Source organism: Anolis carolinensis, chromosome 6 (genome assembly GCF_035594765.1).
Source record: "Anolis carolinensis isolate JA03-04 chromosome 6, rAnoCar3.1.pri, whole genome shotgun sequence".
Lineage (NCBI taxonomy): Eukaryota > Metazoa > Chordata > Lepidosauria > Squamata > Dactyloidae > Anolis > Anolis carolinensis.
In genome coordinates this window covers 48,049,510-48,076,885 of record NC_085846.1, presented here as the reverse complement: position 1 = coordinate 48,076,885, position 27,376 = coordinate 48,049,510, and the positions used below count along the sequence as shown (strand labels likewise).

The 27,376-nt window shown below is 40.1% G+C and overlaps 1 protein-coding gene across 2 annotated transcripts in view; it reads right to left on the bottom strand.

Annotated features, from left to right (window-relative positions):
- col15a1 (collagen type XV alpha 1 chain) overlaps positions 1-27,376 on the bottom strand; it is a 153,706-nt gene that overhangs the window by 5,100 nt on the left and 121,230 nt on the right. The window contains exons 27-39 of one of the 2 annotated variants that reach the window (XM_008112981.3): positions 22,779-22,832; positions 22,630-22,689; positions 20,899-20,967; positions 20,136-20,177; positions 17,365-17,404; positions 15,168-15,239; positions 12,676-12,722; positions 8,919-9,011; positions 7,649-7,793; positions 4,143-4,201; positions 3,296-3,424; positions 3,079-3,138; positions 1,922-1,975 (exon numbers count right to left, since the gene is read on the bottom strand). In XM_008112981.3, coding sequence (XP_008111188.2) covers positions 1,922-1,975; positions 3,079-3,138; positions 3,296-3,424; positions 4,143-4,201; positions 7,649-7,793; positions 8,919-9,011; positions 12,676-12,722; positions 15,168-15,239; positions 17,365-17,404; positions 20,136-20,177; positions 20,899-20,967; positions 22,630-22,689; positions 22,779-22,832 — 924 coding nt within the window. Of the gene's footprint in view, positions 1-1,921; positions 1,976-3,078; positions 3,139-3,295; positions 3,425-4,142; positions 4,205-7,648; positions 7,794-8,918; positions 9,012-12,675; positions 12,723-15,167; positions 15,240-17,364; positions 17,405-20,135; positions 20,178-20,898; positions 20,968-22,629; positions 22,690-22,778; positions 22,833-27,376 lie in introns of both variants that reach the window. The other variant, XM_008112980.3, reaches the window with a different exon arrangement.

The following is a 27,376-nucleotide window of genomic DNA, read 5'->3' as shown; positions in this document are numbered from 1 at the left end:
TAATGGCTTAGGCTACATTAACGTCATGGTAGGCAAGGTGAAATGATTTTTTCCATAGCAGGCAAAATGCCTATGGAAAGGTAAATAGAAGAAGCCAGAATTCGGGAATCTAGGAAATTTGAACTGAAAAAAGGAATCAGAGAGCAATGTATGCAAGCACACTTGGAAGAAGGAATTGTTCCAATGAGGAGAAGGCAAACAGAGGAATTGGAAGGGCAAGTACATTTGGAGAACAAATAGATGTCACTTGAGGAGATGAGGAAGGCTGAATTTCACATTGATTTGAAGTTGCCAGTCTTTGAAAGCTTGTAACTGTTTTGTCTATTACCATGCACTTCCGCAGATAATTTTACATGTCCTTGAATAGAGCAATGCCTGAAATAACTGGTAGAACAGTGTCTTCCAAATGAGAATATTTGACTTCTCATGAATAATAATTATTTGATAGTAGTCCAGACTAGTAGTCCAGACTAGTCCCTGGCCCTTGGTGGCACAGTGAGTTAAACTGCTGAGCTGTTGAACTTGCTGGCCGAAAGGTCGGTAGTTTGAATCCGCTATTAGCCCCAGTTCACACTATTAGCCCCAGCTTCTGCCAACCTAGCAGTTTGAAAACATGCAAATGTGAGTAGATCAATAGGTACCGCTCCAGTAGGAAGGTAATGGAGCTTCATGCAGTCATGCCGGCCACATGACCTTGGAGACATCTATGAACAATGCCGGCTCTTTGGCTTAGAAATGGAGATGAACACCAACCCCCAGTGGGACATGACTAGACTTAATGTCAGGGGAAACCTTTACCTTTACCTAGTCCAGACTAAAAGCAGACTCACATTTTACATGGGCAACTATTAGCCCTGGGGACAAATGTATGCTTTCTTATGACCTCAGCAGACGGGGTTTGTTTTGGCCGCATACATTGGTTCAGCAATTATTTAGGCACAGAGCCTGCCGGCTCCTATCCCACGACGCAATACTACTTTTGGTGGGGCTTCATAGCTAAACTATAGCGGAACTCATATATGCCTCCACCGCGGCAACATGGAAAGCTTCCCATGAGGGTGGTCGATGCTTCCCCCCATGGGATGGAGCAACAGGTGAGTCGGGCGAAGCAGGTTGTGGGGCGATGGATTCCCCACACAACCCCACAGGCACCGCTGGATTCGCCATTATCCGTGGTGATTCTGGTGGCCTGTATGATTTATACTACATACAAAATGGAAGCACTTAAAAATAAAGAAACATGATGGAAATTATTTGATAACTTCATTAGAAATTATTCAAATCAGAACACCGTTTATCAAAATATGTTATCCATGAATGTTGAGGGCTATTTAGGTGCCATTTTAGTTTTTAATAAGTGAGTAGATTTTTTTAAATAGGTATGTAACATTGAATCCAATTGTAAATTTTAACAGTATTGATGGGATTTGCTTCATAATAATCATCTGCATAATTCCTCATGAACAAGCTTTCTTTGAAACCTAATTGGGGTAGCAAAAATCCAAAATCCACAACCAAAATGCAGAAAATGCATCATGCACGCTTTCAAAGATTTAGTGGCTTTTTCATTAGAAGGAGCCTGATGAAAAAGCCTGTGAAGATTTGAAAGCCTACATCATGTATTTTCTGCATTTGCATTGGCCAGTAGAAGCATTCTTTGGTATTTACTGCTGATGGGATTAACTGGGCTACTCGCTCAATGTTCACACCACCTCACCATGGGACAATGAAGAATTCACTTATCCTGAACAAAGCTAGAGAGTATACTGACACCCTCACCACTGCTCTTTCCCAGTTTGGTATTACCTGAAAGCAGGTTTTCATGAGATATGTACATAGCGGTCAGACAATGCACACATGTCCTTTACCTACTAATTTTCTGTATGAATGGTTATAATGCAACTTCCTCACTTCAACTTACACTTGGTCTTCCACTGTTAGGACCTGGACCTGATGCTGGATGGTGTAGAGATCCCTATTAGTTCAACACACAACAAATTACAAGGGTTACAATACAGCCCGGAAAGTACAATTAACAAAGATGAGGACAGTCATAAGATTCTGAGAGTATTCAGAAGTGACCATGAGCCATAGTCTAATCCTAGCTTGGCAACTCAGAAGACAGAAGTTTATATTATCAAGATTAACCCCAGTCTTCTCTCTCTTCTTATAGGTTAGCCATTATATCAGATTTTTAACCCAAATGGCATCTGCAAGCTTATGCTAATCTTATTTCGATCCCAATTATTGGCATTTAAAAGGCAGATACAAATCTGCTTTAGAAACTGGGACATAGGGAGAAATATCCATTGACGATAACATGGGTGCTTCCCTGGTTAATAGGTTCCCTGTATAGCCAGCATTTTCCTATTGAAGCTGAACTACTTCAGAACCTAATACTTTGAAGAGATGTTTATCTTGCAGCTAACAAAATCTTCCATACTGAGTTAAGAATACAATTGTTTAACAAGTATAGCTATGGGTGCATAGTTGAATGTACATATGATTTGCCAAGTCTCCACAATTCTTTCATCTCCAAAGAATATTGAAGAAAGGTTAATCAGACAAAGATTGCAAACATTTCTATATTCATTCACATGATTCCCATAATACTTCCTAAGAGACGAGAGCATTCAGTCTAGGATTCATAATCAACTGCATGTTTGTTGTTTATTCATTCTGTCGCTTCCGACTCTTCATGACCTCATGGACCAGCCCATGCCAGAGCTCCCTGTCAGCCATCACCACCCTCAGCTCCTTCAATGTCAAGCCAGTCACCATCCATCTTGCCCTTTGTCGGCCCCTCTTCCCTTTTCCTTCCATTTTCCCCAGGATCATTCTCTTCTCCAAGCTTTCCTGTCTTCTCATTATGTGGCCAAAGTACTTCATCTTTGCCTCTAATATCCTTCCCTCCAGTGAGCAGTCGGGCATTATTTCCTGGTGTATGGAGTGGTTTGATCTTCTTGCAGTCCAAGGCACTCTCAGAATTTTCCTCCAACACCACAGTTCAAAAGCATCTATTCAACTGCATATAGACCATTAACAGGTCAAGCTCTTACTCAGAGCTATAAAACCTACCGGGCTTGAAACTGCTGGAGGTGGAGGGCTGTCGGCAGAGATGGGAATAAGTTCACCAAGCTGAAATGAAACATAGCATTGCATTGAAAGAGAAACAGGACCAGTGATGGATTGCAAGAGAGAAATTTGCTTGAGCACCTACTCATTCCTACTAGGAAAAAAAAATCACACAACAATCTTTTGAATAGAAGATATACTATCTGGAATGAAGCATTACCTGCATTTTTTTCCATCCATCTTGAACACGAATGAAAACTTCACTAGTTTCACTAAGATAGATCAATGTGCCTTCTGAAACTAAGTGAACATTTTGTAGCATGTTGCCAACATTTCTTAGTGTCATAACCTGTCCAGAGAAAAATATAAGATACATTGCTTAAATTCTGAAAATAGCAAATTAGAGTCTAGTTATAGTTGAACAAAAAATGTTCAGAAGTTCAGAAAAGAAGACTTATTTTTCACAGAGGAAAACTTAAATAGAGTTTTGGAACTGCAAAGCTGAAGAGAAGCAAATACTAGGATAGGCTGCTGGCCCAAAGACTACTGGAAAACTATATTGCCTATCTCTTAGAACATCTTGGTAAGTGGGTGGGGAGAAGAATACAGGGTTACTATTTTGTAAGAGAAAAAAAATGCTGCACCATGCCTTCATACCCAATTGGTTTTGTATCATGTCTGTTACTTTGTTATAATGAATAACAGGTAGCTATCCATGCATTGCATACCACTGTTATACACTTTGATTGACCAGAGGTATGGTCCAGTTCAGATGTTTTGTAGCCCACAAAATCATGTGCTCCTTGCAGATGGTAACTTTGGAATCCAACAATGATAATAAAAAAAACATTGATACTGCAAAGGATATAGCTGCACATTTTAGCAGATGCATAGATTGAATTTGTGTTGATGCAATGGTGTCTACAGTACGTCAGTTTATGCAATCTGTGCCCAGTTACAAGACTACAGATAGTCCTGCACTAAGTAATATCATTGCTATCACCATGTTTCCTTCTTTTCAAACTCTTCATGTCTGGCAAACTGTTAAGAATCCCATATATGCTTACCAGATTCCTGGTTCCTGGTAATCCAGGTTCTCCAGGAGGTCCTGGTGGGCCTGCTACTGCTGCTGTTTGAAGAAAACAAAAATCAGTGTTATAATACTATGTAACAAAATTTGAAGAAGAAAAAACATGTTTCTGGTTTGAAAAAGTTATTTCCTGATCAACTGTGTGGTACTTACTTTGAAAGTAGTTGCTATACATCGGACACTTTGCTTTTGTGGCTGCCACAAACTATGTTGAAGTCGTTGAGACTCTGAATATTCATCGAAAAACTATAGCAAAATGTGCTGCAGAATGTTTCGCAAAAACAAAGTTTTTGCAGTTTATAAACTTTGTCCATGTTTTTATGATAGAACCAATTAGGAAACAGCATTTATAATCCAGGAACAAACATCGTGTTTGCGTAGTGTAATTGTTTTGGGTCAATGATGATATGGGAGATGATTCCATAGCACTATATGTAACTATGTTCCTCAGAAGATAAACAAGCTACCATGTTTCCCCGAAAAAAATCACTCTTATATTTATTTTTCCTCAAGAAGACACATTATGGCTTATTTTCAGGGGATATCTTATGTTTATATCCATGGCCAGTACTCAAGCACTCAGACGGCATGATGGCCAGATGCCTCCCTCCGTTCAGATGGGGCTGATGTTCCTGCGAGGGAGGGAATGTTGCTTTATCGCTCCACGCCAGCATGCTGCATAGCCATGCCTATTACCATGTCTTATTTTCTGCTACAGCTTATTTTATGGGTATGTCTTATTTTCAGGGAAACACGGTAGTAATACGACTGCTAGAACTTGACTTCTATTGCATAAATAATTTAATTTGAAGATCTCAATTCTATCACAGTGCTGCTTTGCACTGTGCTATAAAATAGGTTGGTGATGTTTTGAAATTTGGGATCTTGATGAAAACAGGTATGTACTAGCAATTATGTTGTTCCAGATGCTGGGTTTTTAACACATATATAACACTATAAAATGTGGAAGATAGTTCAATCAGGTGTTTCCTCCCAAACCAATTATTCTCCTTTGTATTCTATTTCCCTAGTCCAATTATAATTTCTAGAAGCTGATGGAAAGAACTTGAGACGGAGAATAAAGGAAAGAGATTGGGGTAGGTAAAATAGTTAAGATCTCTACTGTTGCCTTATGTTTATGGTATTTCCCTTCCACTTTCTAGCTGTTCACCAGAATCCTGGCTTATTTTTTAGTTTGTCCATTACTCAAAAAATTTAGAAAATGGGGGAGGGATGAAAATATGGCTTTAATGTTACAAAGTCATGAAGAGGTGTCTAGTAATATATTAAATCGCTGATCCAAATAATCCAATATTCTGTTTGACAATAGAATCATAGAATAATAGAATCATAGAGTTGGAAGAGACCTCACAGGCCATCCAGTCCAACCCCCTGCAAGAAGCAGGAAAATCTCATTCAAAGCACCCCCAACAGATGACCATCCAGCCTCTGCTTAAAAGCCTGCAAAGAAGGAGCCTCCACCACAGTCCAGGGCAGAGAGTTCCATTGCCGAACAGCTCCCACAGTGAGGAAGTTCTTCCTGATGTTCAGGTGGAATCTCCTTTCCTGTAGTTTGAAGCCATTGTTCCGTGTCCTAGTCTCCAGAGCAGCAGAAAACAAGCTTGCTCCCTCCTCCCTATGACTTCCCTTCACGTATTTGTACATGGCTATCATGTCTCCTCTCAGCCTTCTCTTCTGCAGGCTAAACATACCCAGCTCTTTAAGCCGCTCCTCATAGGGTTTGTTCTCCAGACCCTTAATCATTTTAGTTGCTACAATCCTATTCCCTGAGAACATAGAATCAGATAATATATTTACTTTTTTATTTAATGGTTTGTTAAATCTTTGTGAGATATTTAAATTGTCACTTTTAAATGTAAGAGTTCAAGTCCAAGCAAAGCTATCCTGAAAATTAGAATATGAAAATGCCTTATATGGCAGTGTAGATGAGGCCCAGGTTATCCACACAATTTAGCAAACGCTCTCCAAGACCTGCATATGTCTCTGAAGTCATACTTTGAACAGTATGGCAATGTTAATAAACAGTCATGCTGCAATCTTATGTCACACATCCTGGGTTTGGAACCTTTAAGATCAGCAGATTTTGTCTTCTGAATAAATATGCACAGGATTGTATTTAGTAGAGGATATACTTCTGAGTAAGTGTATTTAAGACTGTGTTATAAAATTAGCCATTAATCTATTAATTAATTAATTAAATTAGTAGTTGAAGTGTTTCACAAAACAGTAATAATGAACTGCCTTTTAAAGGATTTCTGTGTATATATTTTAGCTCATCTAAATAAAATCTCAGGCAGACTCAAATCTAAACAAAAAAAATGTCAAGCAGAACCTCTTTCAAAGCAAGCCTATAAAAGGAAAGGGCATGGATTTAAAATCTTCATAGTGTTGCTTTTAATTAGGCTGGATCTACACTACCATATAATGCAGTCTCAAAATGCAAATTAACTGCATTGAACTGGATTAAATGACAGGCTCATATAATCCAATTCAATGCATTTAATCTGCATTCTGAAACAGCATTATATGGAAGTGTAGACCCAGCCTGAGTCTTCCACTTCAATCAATTCATTATCAAAAACACTCTATCTATAAAGAAAGGACAAACATTCAATGATATAAGTTGTAACCTTTCAAAGAACTATTGACAAAGCATAGATGTACCTTGTTGTGGGTTTTAAGCCTCTCTTCCCAACCCTTTGAATGACAGATCATGATAGGACATTACAAAATATACTCTCTGAAAGGAGCTATATGGGTTTAGCAATGGGCAGGTTTCACTCCTCCAGAACTCGGTTCTGGCATAAAGGCTGGTTGGTGTTTTTACTCCAAATATCAAATACCAGGAGCCCCGGTGGCGAAGTGGTTTAAAGCACTGAGCTGCTGAACTTGCAGACCGAAAGGTCGCAGGTTCAAATCCCGGGAGCAGAGTGAGCGCCCGCTGTTGCTCCAGCTTCTGCCAACCTAGCAGTTCAAAATCATGCCAATGTGAGTAGATCAATAGGTACCGCTCCAGCGGGAAGGTAACGGCACTCCATGCAGTCATGCCAGCCACATGACCTTGGAGGTGTCTACGGACAACGCCAGCTCTTCGGCTTAGAAATGGAGATAAGCACCAACCCCCAGAGTGAGACATGACTGGACTTAACGTCAGGGGAAACCTTTACCTTTATCAAATAAGTATCCTATTTCTTCAGTTCTAAGATACACTTATCCCCAATAAAAAATATCTAAAACCGGGTGTCTATTGGAATTTTAGGTGCCTTTTATAAATATAATAAAGCTTTTTTCCTGCTAGTGGTTCTGAAATTAATATGTGTCTTACAATTGATGGTGTCTTAGAATTGAAGAAATATAGGATCTATATGAATTTGTATATCAGTACACCCATGTTCCTGTGTGTACATCCATATGACATACATAGGTGCACCAGAAAAAAGGTGGCTTGTCATTATGACATACCTGAACCATATATTGCAGGAGGTCCTGGAGGCCCTGGAGGCCCTGGGGGACCAGGCGGCCCAGCTGGTCCAAACCCTGGAGGTCCAGGCAGGCCAGGTACCCCTGGGGGGCCTCTAGGTCCAATAACGGTGTCACCTTTTGGACCCTGTCACAATGGAAAGCACATACATTTTTCAACAAAAAAACCCAAAAACTTGCAGGTGCAGCAGCCTCAAGAGCAGGATGATACTTGCAGAGTGCTACTCTGCATTAGAGTGTGAATATTCAAACATTTAGTCCTTGCAAGTGATGAAGACTACTTTTTGTAATGCTTTCCCTCTGTGGATAAAACAGATATTTTTGTGCAGTTCTTGCCCTGAAGTGGAATATTTTGAACAAAAACATGTGGTTATCTGGAATCAGTAAGGATTTTTTTTGCACAGATTTTTTCTGCCCATAGTTAAGCTCACTTCCCTTCTGTTTGGCAAGAAATCACATAGATAGAACATCTTTGTTCTGCTGTCTTCTCTGGTTGCTGGATCTGAGGACTCAGTTCTTCTCACTGTTTGGACCAACTGTTCCAATGAAGCAAGTGCTGGATCAACTTCAGAGGAGTTTTGACTCTATTTCCTGAGGCTGCCATTCAACAAAGAAAGCTGTCAGATTCTCCTCCTCCTTAAAGTCCAAGATCTGGCCCATGACACCATCTTAGTACAGATCTTTCTGAAATTAGTACAGATCTTTCTGAAATTAATATAATTTTTATTGAGATTGTTTGAAAATTGTCCAAGTTCTTTGACATTTTATATGCCTGCAGTGCCAACAATGGTCAGGGAGGCAGCAAGAGAAGGCAGCTCTTCCTGGAATGTCTGGCTTGGACAGAGGCGACTTGAGGCCAATGTACTCTGGGAGCCGTGGCTACTGATTTGGCCAACTGCCCATTCTGTGGTATTGGAAACTGTCCCAACCCCATCCTACATCATATTTTTCTACCCCCACCCTGACATTCAAATAGGAGATAGTCTAAAGCTGGCTGCCTCCTGGCCACTATTGTCAGATGTCTTTCTTCTAATTTCTCTCACTATTTTTGCCATTCTTACTGTCTTCCCCACATTTGGTAAAATTATATGTGGAGGAACAGGATCTTGGACAATTTACACATTGAATTCATACACACACAATGTGGATATTAAGACAATTGGGCCTAATAAAAATATGAAAATTGGTAAATGGTTTAATAAACCAACTAGATATTTAATTGGGTCATTTATTTAATAAAAGAAAACCTTACCACTGGTCCTGGTCTTCCGGGAAGTCCTGGTATTCCTGACATTGAAAACCCTCCATTTGGTTCTCCCTTTTCTCCATTTGTTCCTTTCTCACCCTTAAAACAGAAAAGATAATGTAGAAGTACTTATGGGTTCCATCTTTGAGTGTGCACATACACATTTTACACATATTCCATTTTTTTCAAAGAAAAATGACTGATCAGAATTGTATTTTGCAATATAATATAATACTGTGGTACAATAATATAATGTACTAGCAGTGCCCGGCCACGCGTTGCTGTGGCTTAGTCTGGTGGTGTTGGTCAGTCTACATTAGGTTGTATTTATGCTGTGACCTCCACCCTTCTTTATAGTCACATTAGTAGTAGTATTTGAAGTCTGCTACCTTCTTCAATTTTTGTGTTGATTGATAATTGCTTGAGATCCCTGTTGTCTTTGGTTTGTTGTTAATTGTAATGTCTGATTCTGCTGAGTGCGGTTTATATTTTTATTGTGGTACAATAGTCTTTTTTTTTTTTTGCCTGTGTAGGTGTTTATTATTATTGTTGTTGTAGTGATTATGAAGGTTGGATAAGTTAGATGCTACTGTATTGTTTTTTGGAGGCCCAGTTTAGCACTGACTGGCCTCTCAGCCTCAGTGCCTGGCTGTTTCTTGCCTGTGATGGTGTTGATTCTTATTGTTGTTGTTGTTGTCATTGTTATTATTGTAATTGTTTTTTTGGAGGCCAAGTGTGAATGTAGGGATTGGGGAGGTGGATGAGTTGTTGTCAAATGTTGTATTTGTTATAGTCACAATGCGTTGTTGTGAGTTTTGTGGGTCTGGATTGTGGTTTTGTGGTGTGGTTGTGTTGTTAGAACTGAGAGGCAAGGCTTTTGTGTTGTGTTGCGAAGTTTTGTATTTCTGGGTCGTTTAGTTGTGTGCCAAGTTTTGTATTTCTGGGGCGTTTAGTTGTGTTGTTATCGCATGATGCGTTGTTGTGAGTGTTGTGGGTCTGGATTGTGGTTTTGTGGTGTGGTTGTGTTGTTGTAACCTGGAGGCAAGCATTTTGCACTGTGTTGCCAAATTTCGTATTTCTGGGATGTTTAGTTTTGTTGTTATAGTCACTGCGCCCGCAACTTTATCCTTTTATATATATAGATGTATGTATGTTTGCATGTATGTATGGTTGGAGGAAAAAAATTAAGAAGTAGCAGTTCTTAATTTAAAGCAGTTCTTTAAAGTAGCACTTCATCTGAAGAGGTTATTTGGAGAGAGACTGTGAGGCTGGAAATCGTTGGAGAAGGAAGTGAATAAGCCCTCTGCAACCATGCTGACTCAGTGATAGTAAACCACGGGTTCGCCATCTTGTTTGTCTATTTGTCTTTTTGTTTGTCTAATTGCTTGTCTCACTTATTTTAATAGTCTCTGTCTACTACGACTGGGTTTTTATTGTTTCTTAGTTTTGATCTGTTCAGTGAGAAAGGTTAGATACAAGGGTTTTGGGTTGGGAAATGAGATAGTTTCGGATATTTCCTATGAGTTAATGTGTATGGTTTTGTTGGGTTTTGGAAAGTGATTGGGGGTCAGTGTAAGTAATTGTAGGAATGTAAAATGTTAGGTTTGAGAACAATGAAGTGAGGTTTCACAGGAAGGGTAGGATGAGAAGGATTAGTTAGAAAGTGTGGAATAATTTTGAAGGTTTTGAGTGATACTGAAGGAAGGTTTTGGAAAGTTACATAGGAATATGAATCAGCTTGAAATTCATAGGAAAAATGAACTATCTCACCTGTGTGAACTTATGGGTAAGTCGTTTAATCTAGTTTTATCACAACTTGCAAAATTAAACGAGAAAATAGATCACCTCTTTAAAGAAATTTCTCTTATGGTGAGAAATCCTGTTCAATATAACATCTGGAAGGAAGAGGACAGTGTGGCTACCATTCCAACCGAGGATAATTGGTTGCCGGTCTCTGATGGGGAAGGTGAGGAAAGGCAATCAGAACATAAAGCGGAAGTCTTGATGGAAGCTGAGGACGATGAGAGAGAGAAAGGGCTTCCTCAGTTTCGAAGGGGAGAAGGGAGGGCTGGGCATAGGGAATTGGATTTGGGACTACGAAGGACAATTACAAATGTAACATCAGAGTCTGACTTTTGATCTTCGACTCAGCGTGCCACTGAAAACATCTTCTCCAGTGGGAAAAACTGGTGTTCGAAATCACAGACTCATGGTTGAATGGGGTAGATGGATGTCAAGGAAAGCGGTCCAGAAATCCCTGGCTCAGATACTACACAAGAGCCCAACTGCAGTCAAAATTAAGACCGTCACTTGGCTACACAGGGACTTCCAATCTCGGGACCATTCCATATGCCTCATTACCACTCTCGAGGATAGTTTACTAATTGAAGAGCTCTGGGCACTTAAACCCCAGCTGAACACATGGGGAATTAATATCAGAAGGTTATTTCTGGATCCCCTGATTTGCCCACTGATGGCAGGCTTGGAATCATATCTCTGAGACTCAATTAGATCCAGAAATGATAGTGCCCACAACTCCCCAGGCAGGTCCCCCTCACTCCTGGGAATTTGTTTAGTGACTCCCACTTCAACACCAGTCCCTACCCAATCCATTCCTGATTCCCGCCCAGACACTGATTCTATTTAGTCAATCGAGTTCCCATGATAGCTCCCTCCTTTCACCATTGCAGGATTCATTCGCAGACACTAGGCAAGATAGAATCCTGTGTAGCTCCCAGTTCACTGAGAGCTGACTAGAGCTTCCTAATGTTAGTTCCACTCAGCCTATTGCCCTGGGGGTGGGGGGTGGACTGGGATCGGGGGGGGGGGGACCCTTACCTGGCTGCCACTATGTTTCTTCCTGCACCCTCCTGGTGTAAGGAAATGATGTGTCAGGAGATATGGGGGGGGGGGGGGGGCAAGGAGGAAATCAGGAGAAACATAACGGAGGCCAGGTAAGTTTTATTTACTTTTTAGGGGTACGTTTGTGGTTTGGGTGAGGGTATGGGTGCCCTCATGGATTTTGGGTTCTTGGAGTCCGAAAAACTGAGATGGCTGTGTGGATTAGGCCCAGGGATTGTGTGGCGCAATCCCTGGGCCCAATTCACACAGGGCCCACACCTGGTAAGACCTGGATCTTACCATAAAATCCAGATCTTACCAGGTGTTTAATTAATTCAGAACAAAGCAGGGAATTGATTCATTTTTACCAGAGGCATTGTTTGATAAAACCGAGCTAGGTCCCGGTTTTTCAGCCTGACTGGATGGGCCCTAAAATACTTGGCCCAAATTAGGGTGCACATTAGTATAGAGTATTATGATAGTCTTAAGAGTAGAGGCAAAGTAAAAGGGGAAATTATTTCAGAAGTGCTATGATGCTTGCAAACAGGACTCAGCCATTTAGAAAGAGGAGGAAAGGACACAAGAGAAGGAAGCTACTTGCTTCTGCCTCCTTTTGCCAAGGTTAGACTGTTTCAGAAGCCAAACAGAAGACTGGGAGGTGGGGAAGAAACCTGGCTGAGAGGGGAGGGAGGGAGGGAGGGAGGGAGGGAGGAGAGAAGCAGGAACTCTTGCTGAACGGGGCCCTACAAAGTGATTTTTTCCAATTCCTTCACCTAAAATATAACCTAACCCAACAAAAGACAGTACTTGAGCATCTTAAACAGATCATCTACATGCTCTTCCTGACAAAGCAGAACAACATGTAGACAACATCATCATTCCACTCACACTCACTCCTTGCATACATTTTAAACATCTTTACCTTCATGACATTTAAGAAGTCAATATATTGTGATGGCAAAGGATGACCTGGAAAATAAGATAAATCAGTTTATGTAACTTCCATTTTCATAAAGCCTATAACTATTTCTGGAATTTTAAGTGGTAGGCATAATGACTTTACATGGTATGTCTATGCAGTATGCAGCAGATCTTCTTTCATATGGGTACATGAACAATTGTATTGGTCACACATGACACTCTTCACATCCTAAAATATCTATTCTATCAAACAAACATTTAGAAATCCATGCATTCACATTTTAAAATGCCACTCATAATCACCCAGCTACTATAGGTGATCGCTCGTGGCCAAATACAATTGTCTTCCAAGCAGGGCCGGCCCTAGGTAATTTTCTAGTGTAAGCAAGCAGTATTTTTGGTGCCGCCCCCAAAACCAATCACTGAAAAATAAAAGGTAGCTCTCCCTGTCAAAACAAAAGCCTCCATGTAGTAATAATAATATTTTGAAAGCCTCCCCAACACATTCTGATTCCAGCCTCACTGCTATACCTCACATCTGTACCTTAGATTTCCTGCGCTCAAGGCCGCTGATAGCTGCTCCTCCTCTCCTACCCCCTCCTGGCTTTGGAGAGGCGGTGGGAGGGGGGGAAGAGATGCAGATGCTCCTAAGGTTTCTTGTCCGGCCAAGTGTTGTGACTCAGCTGGAGTCACAGAGTGACTCCGATGGGGATTGTGAGATTCAGATTCTTGATGTTCAAGATGATGGGATTCAGGTTCAAGATGACTCTGATGGGAATTATGGGATTCAGATTCAAGATATCTCTGATGGGAATTATGGGATTCAGGTTCAGAGTGTCCCTGCTGTGAGAGACGAGGAGCAGGGAGACATTCCCACAGCAGGGAATGGGGTTGTTGATACCGAAGCTAGCCAGGTGCAAAGGGAGGATAGCTGCCAGCTAGATAACAGGTAGACAGAGGCTGCTGTTAACGAGCTGTCTGGCCTTGACCAAACAACATCTCTAGATCGGGCTGGCCGTTTAGAATTCCGGGTTCACCGAAGTGTTAGAATAACAAACAAAAAAGAGGCCAGAGGCCAAAGAAATGTGTTCATGATATGCAGGGAATATTAAAGGGTTTGCTGAGAGACAAACCTTTGTCAAAAGCAATGTCTCGTTTTGGAGTATAGAAGCTTAGCTCTTGCTTTCCTGGATTACCTTGCAGCCTTGTGTATTCAAATTATGGGACTTTGTCAAGCATTAATGGAACCTAGCTTTATGCCTTATGTTTTCTTGGATTATTCTATATAGCTTTGTTTTATAGCTTTTGCTTTTAAGAACTACTTATTTACTATATCCTGTGTACAGCCTGGTGTATTTAGCAAGATGAAGCTAACCTGAGGTGTGACACCAAGTCCCTCAGAGAGAGAGAGAGAGAGAGAGAGAGAGAGCCAGAGCGAGAAGGAGAGTGAGAGGAGGCTCATTGTCATTGTCTTCTGTCAGCGGCGGGAAACCACTCACTGTCTCTGAGAGACACGAGAGAGAAAGAAGGCCTCGCTCCTCTCCCGCCTGCCTGCCTTGGAGGTCGGGGCCTTCCACAAACTCTTTCCTGCTTCCTCTCCCTCCCTCCCTCTCCTCCCTCGGTCTTGGCCCATCTCCTGCTCCATGTCAGCCTCACCTCCCATCTCTTCGCAGAAGAGGATGATTGATGCGGGCGCTGACCCCCGGGGAGCCCATTCTTGCCTTCTCATCTCCTCACCACCCTTCCAAAGCCAGGAAGGGCAGAGGGAAGAGCGAAGGAGCACTCATCCCTGCACTGCGAGCCACTTCTGTTGTTTTCCTGCGCTGCGGCCTCGCAGCACAGAGATGAGTGCTCCTTTGCGGCTTTGGAAGGGTGATGAGAAGATGAGAAGGCGAAAAGGGGCTCCCCGGGGGTCAGAGCCCGCATCCATCATCCTGCAACGGCGCCCCAAAGAAAATGGCGCCACAGGCAACTGCCTGGTTTGCCTTACGGGTGAACTCCTCTCCCATCAAACTCTGCCGCTTGCTTCCTCAACCAGCCGGTCTCCCCTTCCCACAGCTGTGCATTGTCGCCAAAACGCTGCGTTGAGAACGCAAGCGGCAGAGTTTGGTGAGGGAGGAGTTTCCAAGGTCATTCCTCGCTATGATAAGTGCCTAGATTTGAATGACGACTATGTTGAGAAGTGGTATTTGGGTGTGGCTTTCAACTGCATATGGTAAGTGTTTTCTCCTATACTTTGTTCATTTTTAATTCCAAAATGTAATCTACTTTCTGGATAACACTCATAAAATTTGGCAAAAAGCTATGGAAGACCCTCTTTTTAAAATAGCACTATGTATTGAAAATACCCTTCAAAATATAAAAACTCTGATACTATAGGAAATGTCTTTACTACATCTTTCCTCCTTCCAGTTTTCTGGAGATATTTGAACTTATTTGTGGAATATTCTCATTCATAATCACCATCAGAATCAGTCTTTTAAAATGTAATACCTGGTGGCCCTGGAGGACCTCTGTCTCCCTTTTCACCTTTGAAGGCTGGTACAACATTTACACTCCTAGAACCTGTATTCAAAAAACATTTCTATGAGAAAACATGCTATCAGTAATAGGGGCATTTCTGCATGGTTTATAACATCCATGTAGTACAATACATAAACAGATTTCCAACATGTTTTGCTAAAAGTCTCCCCTTTTTAAAGCACAATGACTTTTTTTTTTTGCTGGCACAACCAAAGCAGTAGTAAAAGTGGCTTTCTGGGATAGGAGAAATCTTATCAGTTCTCTATCAGAAAAATTCAGGATGCCTCCTCATCTTGTAATATGTTCTCTCTTGGAGAAAATATATGGGATAGGCTAGATTTGTTCTATTCTATAGCCCTACAGTTTCTTGGCTATAGTCCCCTGTCCTTGATCTATACATCTGAAAGTGTAAAAATCTTTGTATACTTCATTATACGTCTGAAAGTGTGAAAATCTTTGTATACTTCAAGAAGTATGGTTTAAAACTGGCTAAAGTTCTGAAAAGAAACCACCAGTGCTACCTCCATTTAAAATATTAGGGAGGCAGGGCAGCAAGAAAACCTCAAATGGACCCTGTGTTTTTCTTTCTGGTTTTGTCTAGACATAAATGTTTGACCCTGTCTTATGTTCTAGTCAGCATGTGACCCAGGAACCAAATAGGTGAAGTGCAAGAGCTGTCAAGGACTTAACCCACATGATATTCAGGGTCAATGGAAAAGGAAAAAAGAATGGGCAATTTCTAACGGATCTAGAAGTTATTTAGCAAGTCAGTAGTCCAAATAAACAAAGCCAGCAAGCTGTAAATCACAACCACTGCTAGTCACCAAGAATTTACAAGGAGAATTTCCTCTAAGCCACTTTCCCCCAGCTCCTCTCCCATAGAGCAACCCCTTGGGATAAGCATAGGCTGCAAGGGGATTGGGCATCTGAGAAGTGCGAGGTTCTGTGGCGGAGTGAAAATCATGCATAGTTCACGTTTGACCAGTCCACACATTGTCTTGCCAGAGAAAAGATATGCCACACAGATTATCAGTAAAGAACAAGAAGTTTACTGTTCAAAATGCAGAGCAACATATACAGTCATTTCAACAGTTGCATCAACTCACACAATGTCCTTTGAAAGAGATTCAAATGGTTCTTAGATTGTCCATGTAAAATGTCTTCCTTTCAGCAGCCCAGGAGCAAAACTTTAGCTCCTGTATCGAAAGCTATCTGTAACTGTTGCCAAAAATTCCAGGCTCAGTTAGCTCCCTGGATGTGACCCAACCAATCAGCTTTGTGCTTTGTATTTTTCAATTAACACACACACCAACTTATTTTTACATTCCCCAACAAGTTCTGCCTCAGGATCTCCATGAACCATTCTAGTGGATAAACTTTCAGTTGCAACTTTCAAAGAGAAGCATCATCATGCAGAGTTGTATGGAGCCTCCGGTGGCCTAGGGGATAAAAGCCTTGTGACTTGAAGGTTGGGTTGCTGACCTGAAGGCTGCCAGGTTCGAATCCCACCCGGGGAGAGTGCGGACGAGCTCCCTCTATCAGCTCCAGATCCATGCGGGGACATGAGAGAAGCCTCCCACAAGGATGATAAAACATCAAAAAACATCCGGGCGTCCCCTGGGCAACGTCCTTGCAGACAGCCAATTCTCTCACTCCAGAAGCAACTCAGGTTGCTCCTGACACGAAAAAAAAAATCATGCAGAGCCAAACATCTCCCTGTGGAGGCAGTATGGCCTACATAGTGGCTCTCTAGACCAGACCTTCTTAAAGTATGGGTTGAGACCCCAAAAGGGTCACCATAACTGTATGCTGGGGTCGCCTTACTTTCTCTCCTGTAAATGTGAATCTCTCTCTGCTTTCCCTCCTCTGCCACACACATCTCTTCCTGCTTTCCCCTCTTCTTCTCTCACAAGCATCTCTTTGCCTGTCTCCTTCTCATGCACGCGCAAGTGTGCTTCTCTCACCTTCTTCCGCTCCTTATATACTTGGAGTCACATAAATATTTCTCGGATAAAAGGGACGCGGATCAAAAAAGCTTGAAAAGCTCTGCTCTAGTCAACATTCATACGCCAATTGAGTTTGGAAATTGGTTGGAAGCTAGTGTAGACTGCAAACACTGCTAAATCACAGATCTTAGAACGGAAGTCTCGGTTTCTGAATAACTCACCGTCGGTTATTTCTTGGTTTCCAAGGTTATCCGTTCCTACCTGTATACGAAACAAATGTATTCAGAATGTAATTTACACACATTTACTTATGGCTCATGTAGTTGTGTCAGTTTTCCCTGTACAGTATCAATGATAACATTGAAGGTCCTCACTGACACGCTGTTTCCTCTGCAGAAAAGTCTTGATTTCCCTTCTCCATCAGAAATCTCCCCTCCTTTGCATGCTTAAATAATTGGAGCATATTTTCAAGTGTTCAGAGAAGGGGTAACTACTCTCATTTTAACGCTATGGTTCCTCATTGAGAAGAAGAAATGAAGAAGAAGAAATACAACACTGCTCTTGTTTGTATTGTGTTAGGAGCAACATGTGAGTATGGTTGTGTACTGTGTTTATGAAAATGAGTGCGTGTATGGCAGCTAGTGGCATTCTAACAAACACATTGGGAGGAACACTCCAAAGTAGTGGGGCCACATCTATCAATTGAGGCAGGGAATGAAACTGGATGGCTCCTGAGGTCTCTTCTAGATCTATGATTTTATGAATCGGTTGGCACTATACTATGGGTAGGTGGCTTCTTCCAATGTGCTTCTTCGAAAGATATTGAGTCCTCGATCTAAATAAAGGTTCTCTACCATGCCCTCTCTCATGTGTTCCTAGTCATAATATCCAAGATGTCCACCTAGTTTAAAACAACTATAATTTTAAAGCATTGAATTCCCAAAGGACTGTTGCCTCAACCCCAGCAACCACAATCTGTTCATCAGCTCTTCATCATCACAATGCAACAGAACATAGACGTCAAAAGAACAGATTTCAAAAGAACAGATTGTGTTTGCGTGGTTAATTAGATCAAATTGTTAAATATTTACCTTCTAAAAACACAGATGGCAATTTACAGCCTAAGAAAATCCATGATCATATTCCAGTCCTTGGGTTTTTAAAAAGTAAATGTAGCTGCATCTTTCTCTATTATATTTTGCAAACATTTTGCTGCCCTTGCATACTTAAATCAAGATATACAGTATTTAAAGCCAATCATATATAGTATTTAAAGCCTCTACCCGGCAATAAGTATAAACAAATAAGTCAGGTAAGAAAGAATTATCCTGTCTTTGAGCAGCTGAGTACCTACATTGTACATGTAGAGGTAATCACTGTCCCCAGCACTGTCCTGCTCCCTTCATGGTCTTTGGAAAGTCAGCCTACTAGCAGTATTCAACTTGCAAAATTCACCCTGACAAATTTCTTTGCTATAGTACAATAATGGGCAACCTTTTGCGCTTGGTGTGTCAAAGTTCACCAAAAAAACCTAGCATGACTTGGGTGGTGTGTCACTTTGAGAAAAAAACCCATAATTTTGCAATATGTATAGTTTAAATAACAAAAATATATAATTGTAATATATAACTGTATTTAATAAATCAAAAACTATTTACTACCATTATTTCCATGTACAACAATCTATGGTACCTCTTGCAGTTTCCACGCTGAATTCTCTCTATTCTAGTTTCAATGTAGTCATGAATAATAAATAATATAATAATAATATAATAGTACTAATATGATAATATACTACAATAATAATAGAATAATAATAATAATAATAATAATTATATATATATATATATATATATATATATATATATATATATATATATATATATAGAGTGCATAATTCCCATGGAGTAAACAACAAAACCACTGGACCAAATCACACCAAATTTGGCCACAAAATACATAGTCATCCAATCAATCTGCATGCGGCAGCGTGTCAGCAAAAATGGCTAGGTGTGTCAGTGCTGACACACGTGTCATAGGTTGGCCATCACTGCTATAGTATCACTGCTGTCACCACCAGAAGTGCAACACAGACAAACAGAAATTTCATAGAATGCTGGAAACGGAAATGAGCCGGTAAAGAAGATACATGGAGACAGTCAACTCCAGTCATTTTCTTCTCCAGCATAACTGCACTCCCAAGAGTTGGCCAAACAGCTGTTGGGAGGACTGTCTGGGATTCAACTAGGGAAGAAAATATGCGGAGAATATTCTCCTTTCATGCTCAGGACAGGTGCACTACTGGGCTAGTGATGATGTGAGGACAATATGCAGGGACAGTAAAGGTAAAGGTTTCTCCCGACATTAGTCATGTCCGACTCTGAGGGTTGATGCTCATCTCCATTTCTAAGCCAAAGAGCCGGTATTGTCCGTAGACACCTCCTAGGTCACGTGGCCAGCATGACTGCATGGAGCGCCATTACCTTTCCGTCGAAGTGGTATCTATTGATCTACTCATATTTGCATGTTTTCAAACTGCTAAGTTGGCAGAAGCTGGGCCTAACAGCAGGAGTTCACCCAGCTCCCTGGATTTGAACCGCCAACCTTTCGGTCAGCAAGTTCAGCAGCTCAGCGGTTTAACCCGCTGCGCCACCAGGGGGCCTACTGGGCTGTAGCGATGATGTGAGGACAATATGCAAGGACAAGGTAGTACAAATCTCCCAAGTGTATACTGTGAGTAATTGCATATATGGATGTGACTGCATATAATACATCCATGTGTGGCTTTCAACCCCTCAATTGTTATCATATCATACCTTCAGTATTAAGTTAAAAGTTGCCAAACATACGTTTGTTGGCAAAGCAATAAATATAACAACAAAATAATGAAATGCAAGTATAATAGAATAAATTACATAAACATTGCTTTTCTAGTCCTCATGAGCACCCAACATATATATCTCAATGAATAAGATAAAACATTGGTACTTACTGTTGTTTTGCACTGAGGCCTGGGAGAAATTGGGAAAACTGTCTGTTCAAAAATTGGAGGAAAATAAAAACAGTAAATGTTATTTTAAAATTGAAGTGTAATAGTATTGATGTGCAATATGCATCCACAGAATCAATAGTTGGACCAGGTGCTATGTTTTTAAATATATTTATATGTTTTATTAATTTTAAAGCTTAATGTGTTGTGTGTTGTCTGCTTTGTGTGCAATGTAGCATTGGATATTTGCCAAAACTGGAAGCCGTTCCTAACTTTCTTAAGCTCTGAATTCCACATTGCAAGCAAAACAATTTTAACTTTGCAAGAGGGAAACTGCAGAAACAATTTGGAGCAGGAACATCATTCTTGCTCACCCCATCTTATTTATTCATTACAATTATCTTTGCCTTTGTTTCAAGATAGCTTGAAAATTTATTTTCACTCTGTTGTGTCATTTTCAAAACCAGCCTTAGCTAACACTGTTTCAAACTGAAAACTACCGATGTCCAGATTGTTTGTGGCATTGCAGTATTTTGTGGTGTTGTGGCAAGGTTTGTAGTGCTGCGGCATTTTTTGACCCAATAAGAGTACATTTTGTGTAGCAGGTCCCTGGGAAATTGCAAGCAGATTGTGATGGAAACATTCCTCCCTTATTCATAGCATCTATTATTCAGAGATATAGTGTCGGTGTAGATAGATGCTGCATTTAGCCGTCACAGCCACATTGGGCACAGTTAAACACAGAAACAATCTTCAAAATACGTACTCCTTTAATATATACTACACGACCCGGAGGGCCTGGAAGGCCAGGAGGTCCAGGAAGACCAGGGAGGCCCTGGAAAGACAAAAATTGAGGAAAACATCAGGCATCACACTCTCTAACTGCAGCACACGTGTTAAATGGATCATTCGGGGATTGAAATCTAGATTTTTTTGTTTACTACAGAACAAAAATCAAATTATCATTCTCCATTTTTTCCCCAAAACTCTTGAAAAAATACCACAATGACATGAACAGAAAAGAATTATAGGAGTTTAGCAAAAACAGGGGGGGCGGTTGTCTGCACTCAACATGTGCTGTGATGTATTGCTTTTCGGTTGTGCCATCGCGCCTGGGGCTGTACTCTTAGTGAAAGAGGCATGGACGTGACATCTTTCCCCAGGGGATTGCTTCTTGCCCTCCTTTAGGGAAACTGGAACTCCCAAGGACCAAAACACTGTAGATAACTCAAAAACTGGGTTTATTGTTCACAAAGGGGGTAAAAGAAAATATACATTACAGTCTTTGATTGTTTAAGTCCACGAAGCTTGTCCAGATCCCTCTTTCTCTGGCTGTGAATGCCGGAGCAAACTCAGCCTCAGTCCAATGACCTATATCTGAAGACAAGAGTCTTCCTCTGTTGCCAAAGGACTGATGTGAAGGCGCTTGAGACTCCTCAACGTTGTTCAGGTTGGCCCTGAACATGAAGTGTGAGTCCCAAGGGTAAGAACCTCAGAATTGGTGCTGAGAGGTAACTTTTGAAGGGCTTTTAGTGCCAAGTCTCTCTCTCACGTCCATCTGATAGAGAGCTTGCTGGTGGAATGAAAAGAGGAAACACTGTCCTACTCCAGGAAGAGGTGGAGCCAAACAGTTTTGCTGAGTGAGCAATATAACAGGTACAAACAACACTGATTGACAGATATGAATAACCAATCCAACTACATTTACAGGGTAAGGGCAAAATCAGGCATGATACAACAATTCAAATCTTGCAACTTATAGTTCAACATATAGATGGCGCCACTCGCGCCGTCACATCGGTTGTTATTGTTTTTAAATGTATTTCTCTACACTAAGAAAGGGAATTATTCAGATGCTGCTCCAACCAAGTGTAGCCAGCATATCCAATGTGAAAAGTGCTGGGAGTTGCAGTCCAAAAACAACTGGAGGTTTTTATAATTCCTATCTCTGGTATCTCATTAAAATCTCAATTGAAGGAAAAATTAGAAAATTTTGTTTTTCTAATTTCTCAAATGTATTCAACCATGGATGCTTATATGTAAATTTATAAATAAATCTGTTCTCCTCCACGGTAATGCAATAAATTTAAAGAATAATGCAGATCTGTATTTTGACAAACCTAGCTAAATGGAATGTTTATCCCATTCCCATGTGGCCACTGTTTACAGAGATTGTGGGAAACATGCAGCCTATGTGACCCACTAATTTTTGCAACCCTTAGACACCTAGCCACTACGAACAGTATTTCCCAAATTAATCCCCAGGTACTTTGGAGGATTATTCCCTTGCTGCATAGATGAAAAAAAATCTGAAATGAATGGCTGGTTTTATGGGAGATTCCACCCATATTGGGACATGTGGCCCTGGGGCTTCAAAATTGATATACAGTGTGACTAATGCCCTTTGTTTGTCTAATTGTGCTTCCTTTTCTCTATTGTGCTATGCTTGCATGTTTTTATACAATTAGCAGGGATTCTTTGTTTTAATAAAACTTACATATAGTGTTACACCTCGTTCACCTTTTATGCCTTTCCGTCCATTTAGTCCAGGACGTCCCTGGAAAAAGAGACACATACAAATGCTTTAGCACCTATCTAAAAATAATAGGAAAAATATTAACCCCCTGCCCGAAAAGATGTACATACAGGCCGTCCAGGAAAGCCAAGTTCTCCTTTTGGGCCTGGATTTCCAGGTGGCCCCTAAAGACAAAAAAAAAAAAGATTATGATAAATGGAGGAAAAGAAAACAAATGTTAAAATGACAAATATGTTTGAGTTCCATGTGCATTTTTAATTTTCAGAGTACTAAAGGGAGGGTTTTAATTGTGAAATTGTCCTTTGTTATTCATGGGATTTTATGAGCTGGGAGCAGGAGATTGTCGTCTTTGATTTGATATCCTCTGAGGAATTTGTTAGCTATTTTCTTCCACAGGAAAAAAATTAAGGAGAAAAAGACAACAAAGTAGTGCAGTGCCCCTTTAGTAGTATTGCATTTCTTCAATTCTAAGACTCATTTTTTTCCTAGAGAAACATCTCTAAAATGTGGTGCATCTTAAAATTGCAGGTGTAATCTTAGGTATTTTTGTTTATAGTGGTTGTACTAAAATTAGAGTGAATATTATAATCAATGGTGTCTTACCATTGAAGAAATGTAGTCGTTTTCAGAGTTTTAAATAAAAAAAAAAACAGACAAAAGAAACTGGAAACAACTAAGGGGAAAAAAGAGCCTGAGTCCCATGATGTAGAAAAGAACATTTATTCACCCAAAATTCTGGATGCATTTTGGCTAGTGAATTATACTTTGGATTTCTTCAAGAGATACTATAAAGAAGAAAGAGACACTGTCAAAAGAACAAAAATGGATTCACAAAGCAATAGTGATGTAAACCGTCATTTATTCCACTCCCACATTAAAAAATGAATAATTTAAGAAATTTTATTTCCATACTGCTTGAGAAATAAATCCCTTGGAATGTGAAAAAGATTAAAAATACGCAAAATATCACACTACCTTCATTTATTTTTCAAATTTGGAGAAATTTTGTTGGTCAAAAATAAATTGTGCAAAAAAGTTGGGATTTTGCGTAAAACCCAACATTTTTGTGTAACAAGGTTATCTCAAAAACAGAACTCAGCAGTTTGATCTGCCAGGTTACTAAAATTTTACAGTGGCTGTTCATTTTCTCAATAAATAAGAAAATGTATGCATATTCTTTGTATAAATCTAAAATATAGAAATCCATTCCATAAGCTGGAAAGTCTTCAAAAGAGGGCAACTAAAATGATCAAAGGCCCCAGAGCTGAGTATGTGTAGCCAGCAGAAGAGAGGGTTGTGAGAAAATATCTTCTTCTTCTTCTTCTTCTTCATTCACGCAGTCGTTTCAAACTCTTCGTGACCTCATGGACCAGTCCACACCAGAGCTCCTTGTCGGCCGTCGCCGCCCCCAGTTCCTTCAAGGTCAAGCCAGTCTCTTCAAGGATACCATCCATCCATCTCGCCCTTGGTCAGCCTCTCTTCCTTTTTCCTTCCATTTTCCCCAGCATCACGATCTTTTCCAAGCTTTCCTGTCTTCTCATGATGTGGCCAAAATACTTCATCTTTGCCTCTAATAACCTTCCCTCCAGTAAGCAGCCGGGCATTATTTACTGGAGGATGGACTGGTTGAATTTTCTTGCAGTCCAAGGCACTCTCAGGATTTTCCTCCAGCACCAAAGTTCAAAAGCATCCATCTTCCTTCACTCAGCCTTTCTTATAGTCCAGCTCTCACAACCATATGTTACTATGGGGAATACCATTGCTTTAACTATGCGGACCTTCATTGCCAGTGTGATGTCTCTGCTTTTCACTATTTTATCGAGGTTGGCCATTGCTCTTCTCACAAGAAGTAGACGTCTTCTGATTTCCTGGCTGCAGTCTGCATCTGCAGTGATCTTCGCGCCTAGAAATATTTTATGTTAGCCATGTAGAAATATGTGAAAGGATGCCATAACGAAAAGAGAGAAGGCTTGTTGCTGTGCTGGAAACTTGGACACGGAGCAAGGATTCAAATTGCAGGAAAAGAGATTCCACATAAACATTTGGAAAAACTTTCTGACCGTAAGAGCTGTGAAACTCTCTGTAGCTGGTGTGTTATGGAGGTTTGGATGACCATCCTTCAGAGGTGCTTTGGTTGGGCTTTTCCTGCATGGCAGAGAGTAGGACTGCATGGTGCATGTCGTCTAGTTCAACTCTATGATTCTATGATTTATAGTTGTCATATACATACTAGTGGATTAACAATGCCTACAGAGATATCCAATTGTTATTAATTAGAAACGGATTATTTGGTTATTTGAGAGAAGGCAGAGCATATAACTCACCACACACATCTTACTGTAGAGTAGGATGTGTTTTCAGAACTTTACTGACTCTTCTTGAAAGACAGCAACTCAATAAATCTAAGGAGTGTGTGTGCACAAACAAAGAACAAATGTTGTTTTTTTTGTTCAAGCTTTACTGGTTACACCAGGAACAACAAATGAGGCGCTCTTCTCTTTCATCATTTTATGGAATGGCTAATGTTCTCTGAAAGGTTTATGCTTTGGACAACAACAGTTTATACAAACAACAAAAAAATTCTGTCGAAAGAAAGAAATGGGCTGTATATTAAGATTAGCTTCTCAAGATCTGAATAAATAATTAGTGCTTCTTTAATTTTATTAATATTAGAGCTTTTAAAAAGAGTGTATGTGATTTATATACATTCCCTATGTCCTTTTAGTTATATTGTACTATATTCACTCCTGCCAAAGTAAGATGGGGGAATTATAAACACACACAGAGCACTTTCTTTGAATAAAGCATCAGCTGCCGCTTGATGAAAAGGGTCAATAGCTGGGAAGACTATCCAAGCAATGCTCTTTGTGTCCACCTATCAATGTGAATCAGACTTTTAAGCTTATGCTTACACAAAAAACAAATTTAGGAGTAAATTGGATGTCATCTTGGATTTATAAATTCATCTGTCAGACATAAAAGTCCAATTTCAAAATTATTTTAAGTGCAAAAATGACACTATTTCATTTTTGTAATATTTAAAATGTTTTATCTTTATTTCCAGAGGTAGTACATTGTACTAAATTTCCAGGCAATAGTAGATTAAAGAAGAAAGAACTTTGTGGATTCACCATGCATTGCTTAGAGACAGAGTTAGGGTTTCACAGGAAAATCAGGGAAACAGTTAGTGTTCCATGGGAGAAAAAGTTTTCAGAAGGGTTCCATGACCAAAAATGTTTGGGAACCACTGCTCTAGAAGACTAAAACCCATTTGATCTTAGAAGTTAAACAAAATTGGCCCTGGTTAATACTTGGATAGGAGACTACAAAGAAATACCAGGAGCTTTCAGTTATATTTCAGAAGAATGAACTGGCAAAACCATATTCAAGTATTTCTTGCCTAAGAAAACCCTAACAAATTCAAGAGGTTGTCATAAGTCAACAGGTGACTTGAAGGTACACACAGTAGAGTCTCACTTATCCAACATAAACCGGCCGGCAGAACGTTGGATAAGCGAATATGTTGGATAATAAGGAGAGATTAAGGAGAAGCCTATTAAACATCAAATTAGGTCATGATTTTACAAATTAAGCACCAGAACATCATGTCTAACAATAAATTTGACAGAAAAAGTAGTTCAATATGCTGTAATGCTATGTAGTAATTACTGTATTTACGAATTTAGCACCAAAATATCATGATGTATTGAAAACATTGACTACAAAAATGCATTGGATAATCCAGAATGTTGGATAAGCGAGTGTTGGATAAGTGAGACTCTACTGTACTACACACAGAGAGCTGAAATAGAAAAAGAAGTTGGTACAAAATCTACTGCAATAACTCATCATATAATTTAGCTCCTGGCTTTTTCAAAAAAGCAACCCAAAGTTAAAAGATAACAGGGGAGGAAAGTGCTCAAATAGAAAGAGAAGCCTCAGATGAGATTCTTAAGGCAGTTATGGATAAATGAAAAGCAAAAGTAAAATGTGACAGAAATCAAGTCAGAAACCTGAATGCAACTCTTTACTTGTGCACAAGGACAAGGAGAACCACTATAATACTCATAGAAATAGTATAATACATAGAAATAGAAGATGCCAACAAAAATGGAAGAACCTCTTAGACAAGATCTGAGAAACCAAAACAAGAGTGGGGATGCAATACAATCAGAAGGGGAACACAAATAAAACGCCAGTGAAAACAATACACTGAAAATTTGTATAATACAAAAGAGATGAGAAGACTACAGATTTATACAAGAAAATGTCATTTGAACACAAATCCACAATATCAGAAAGTGAAGTAGAAGTTGCATTCAAATAATTTGGGAGCAAGAAATCATCAGAAACAGATGCATACCAACAGAAACTGGGAGGGATAGCTAACACTCCAGAAGACAGGAGCAGAATTCAAAACGATCTTGACAGACTAGAAAGATGGGCCAAAACTAACAAAATGAAGTTCAACAGGGACAAATGCAAGATACTTCATTTCGGCAGAAAAAATGGAAATCAAAGATACAGAATGGGGGACGCCTGGCTTGACAGCAGTGTGTGCGAAAAAGACCTTGGAGTCCTCGTGGACAACAAGTTAAACATGAGCCAACAATGTGATGCAGCAGCTAAAAAAGCCAACGGGATTCTGGCCTGCATAAATAGGGGTATAGCGTCTAGATCCAGGGAAGTCATGCTTCCCCTCTCTTCT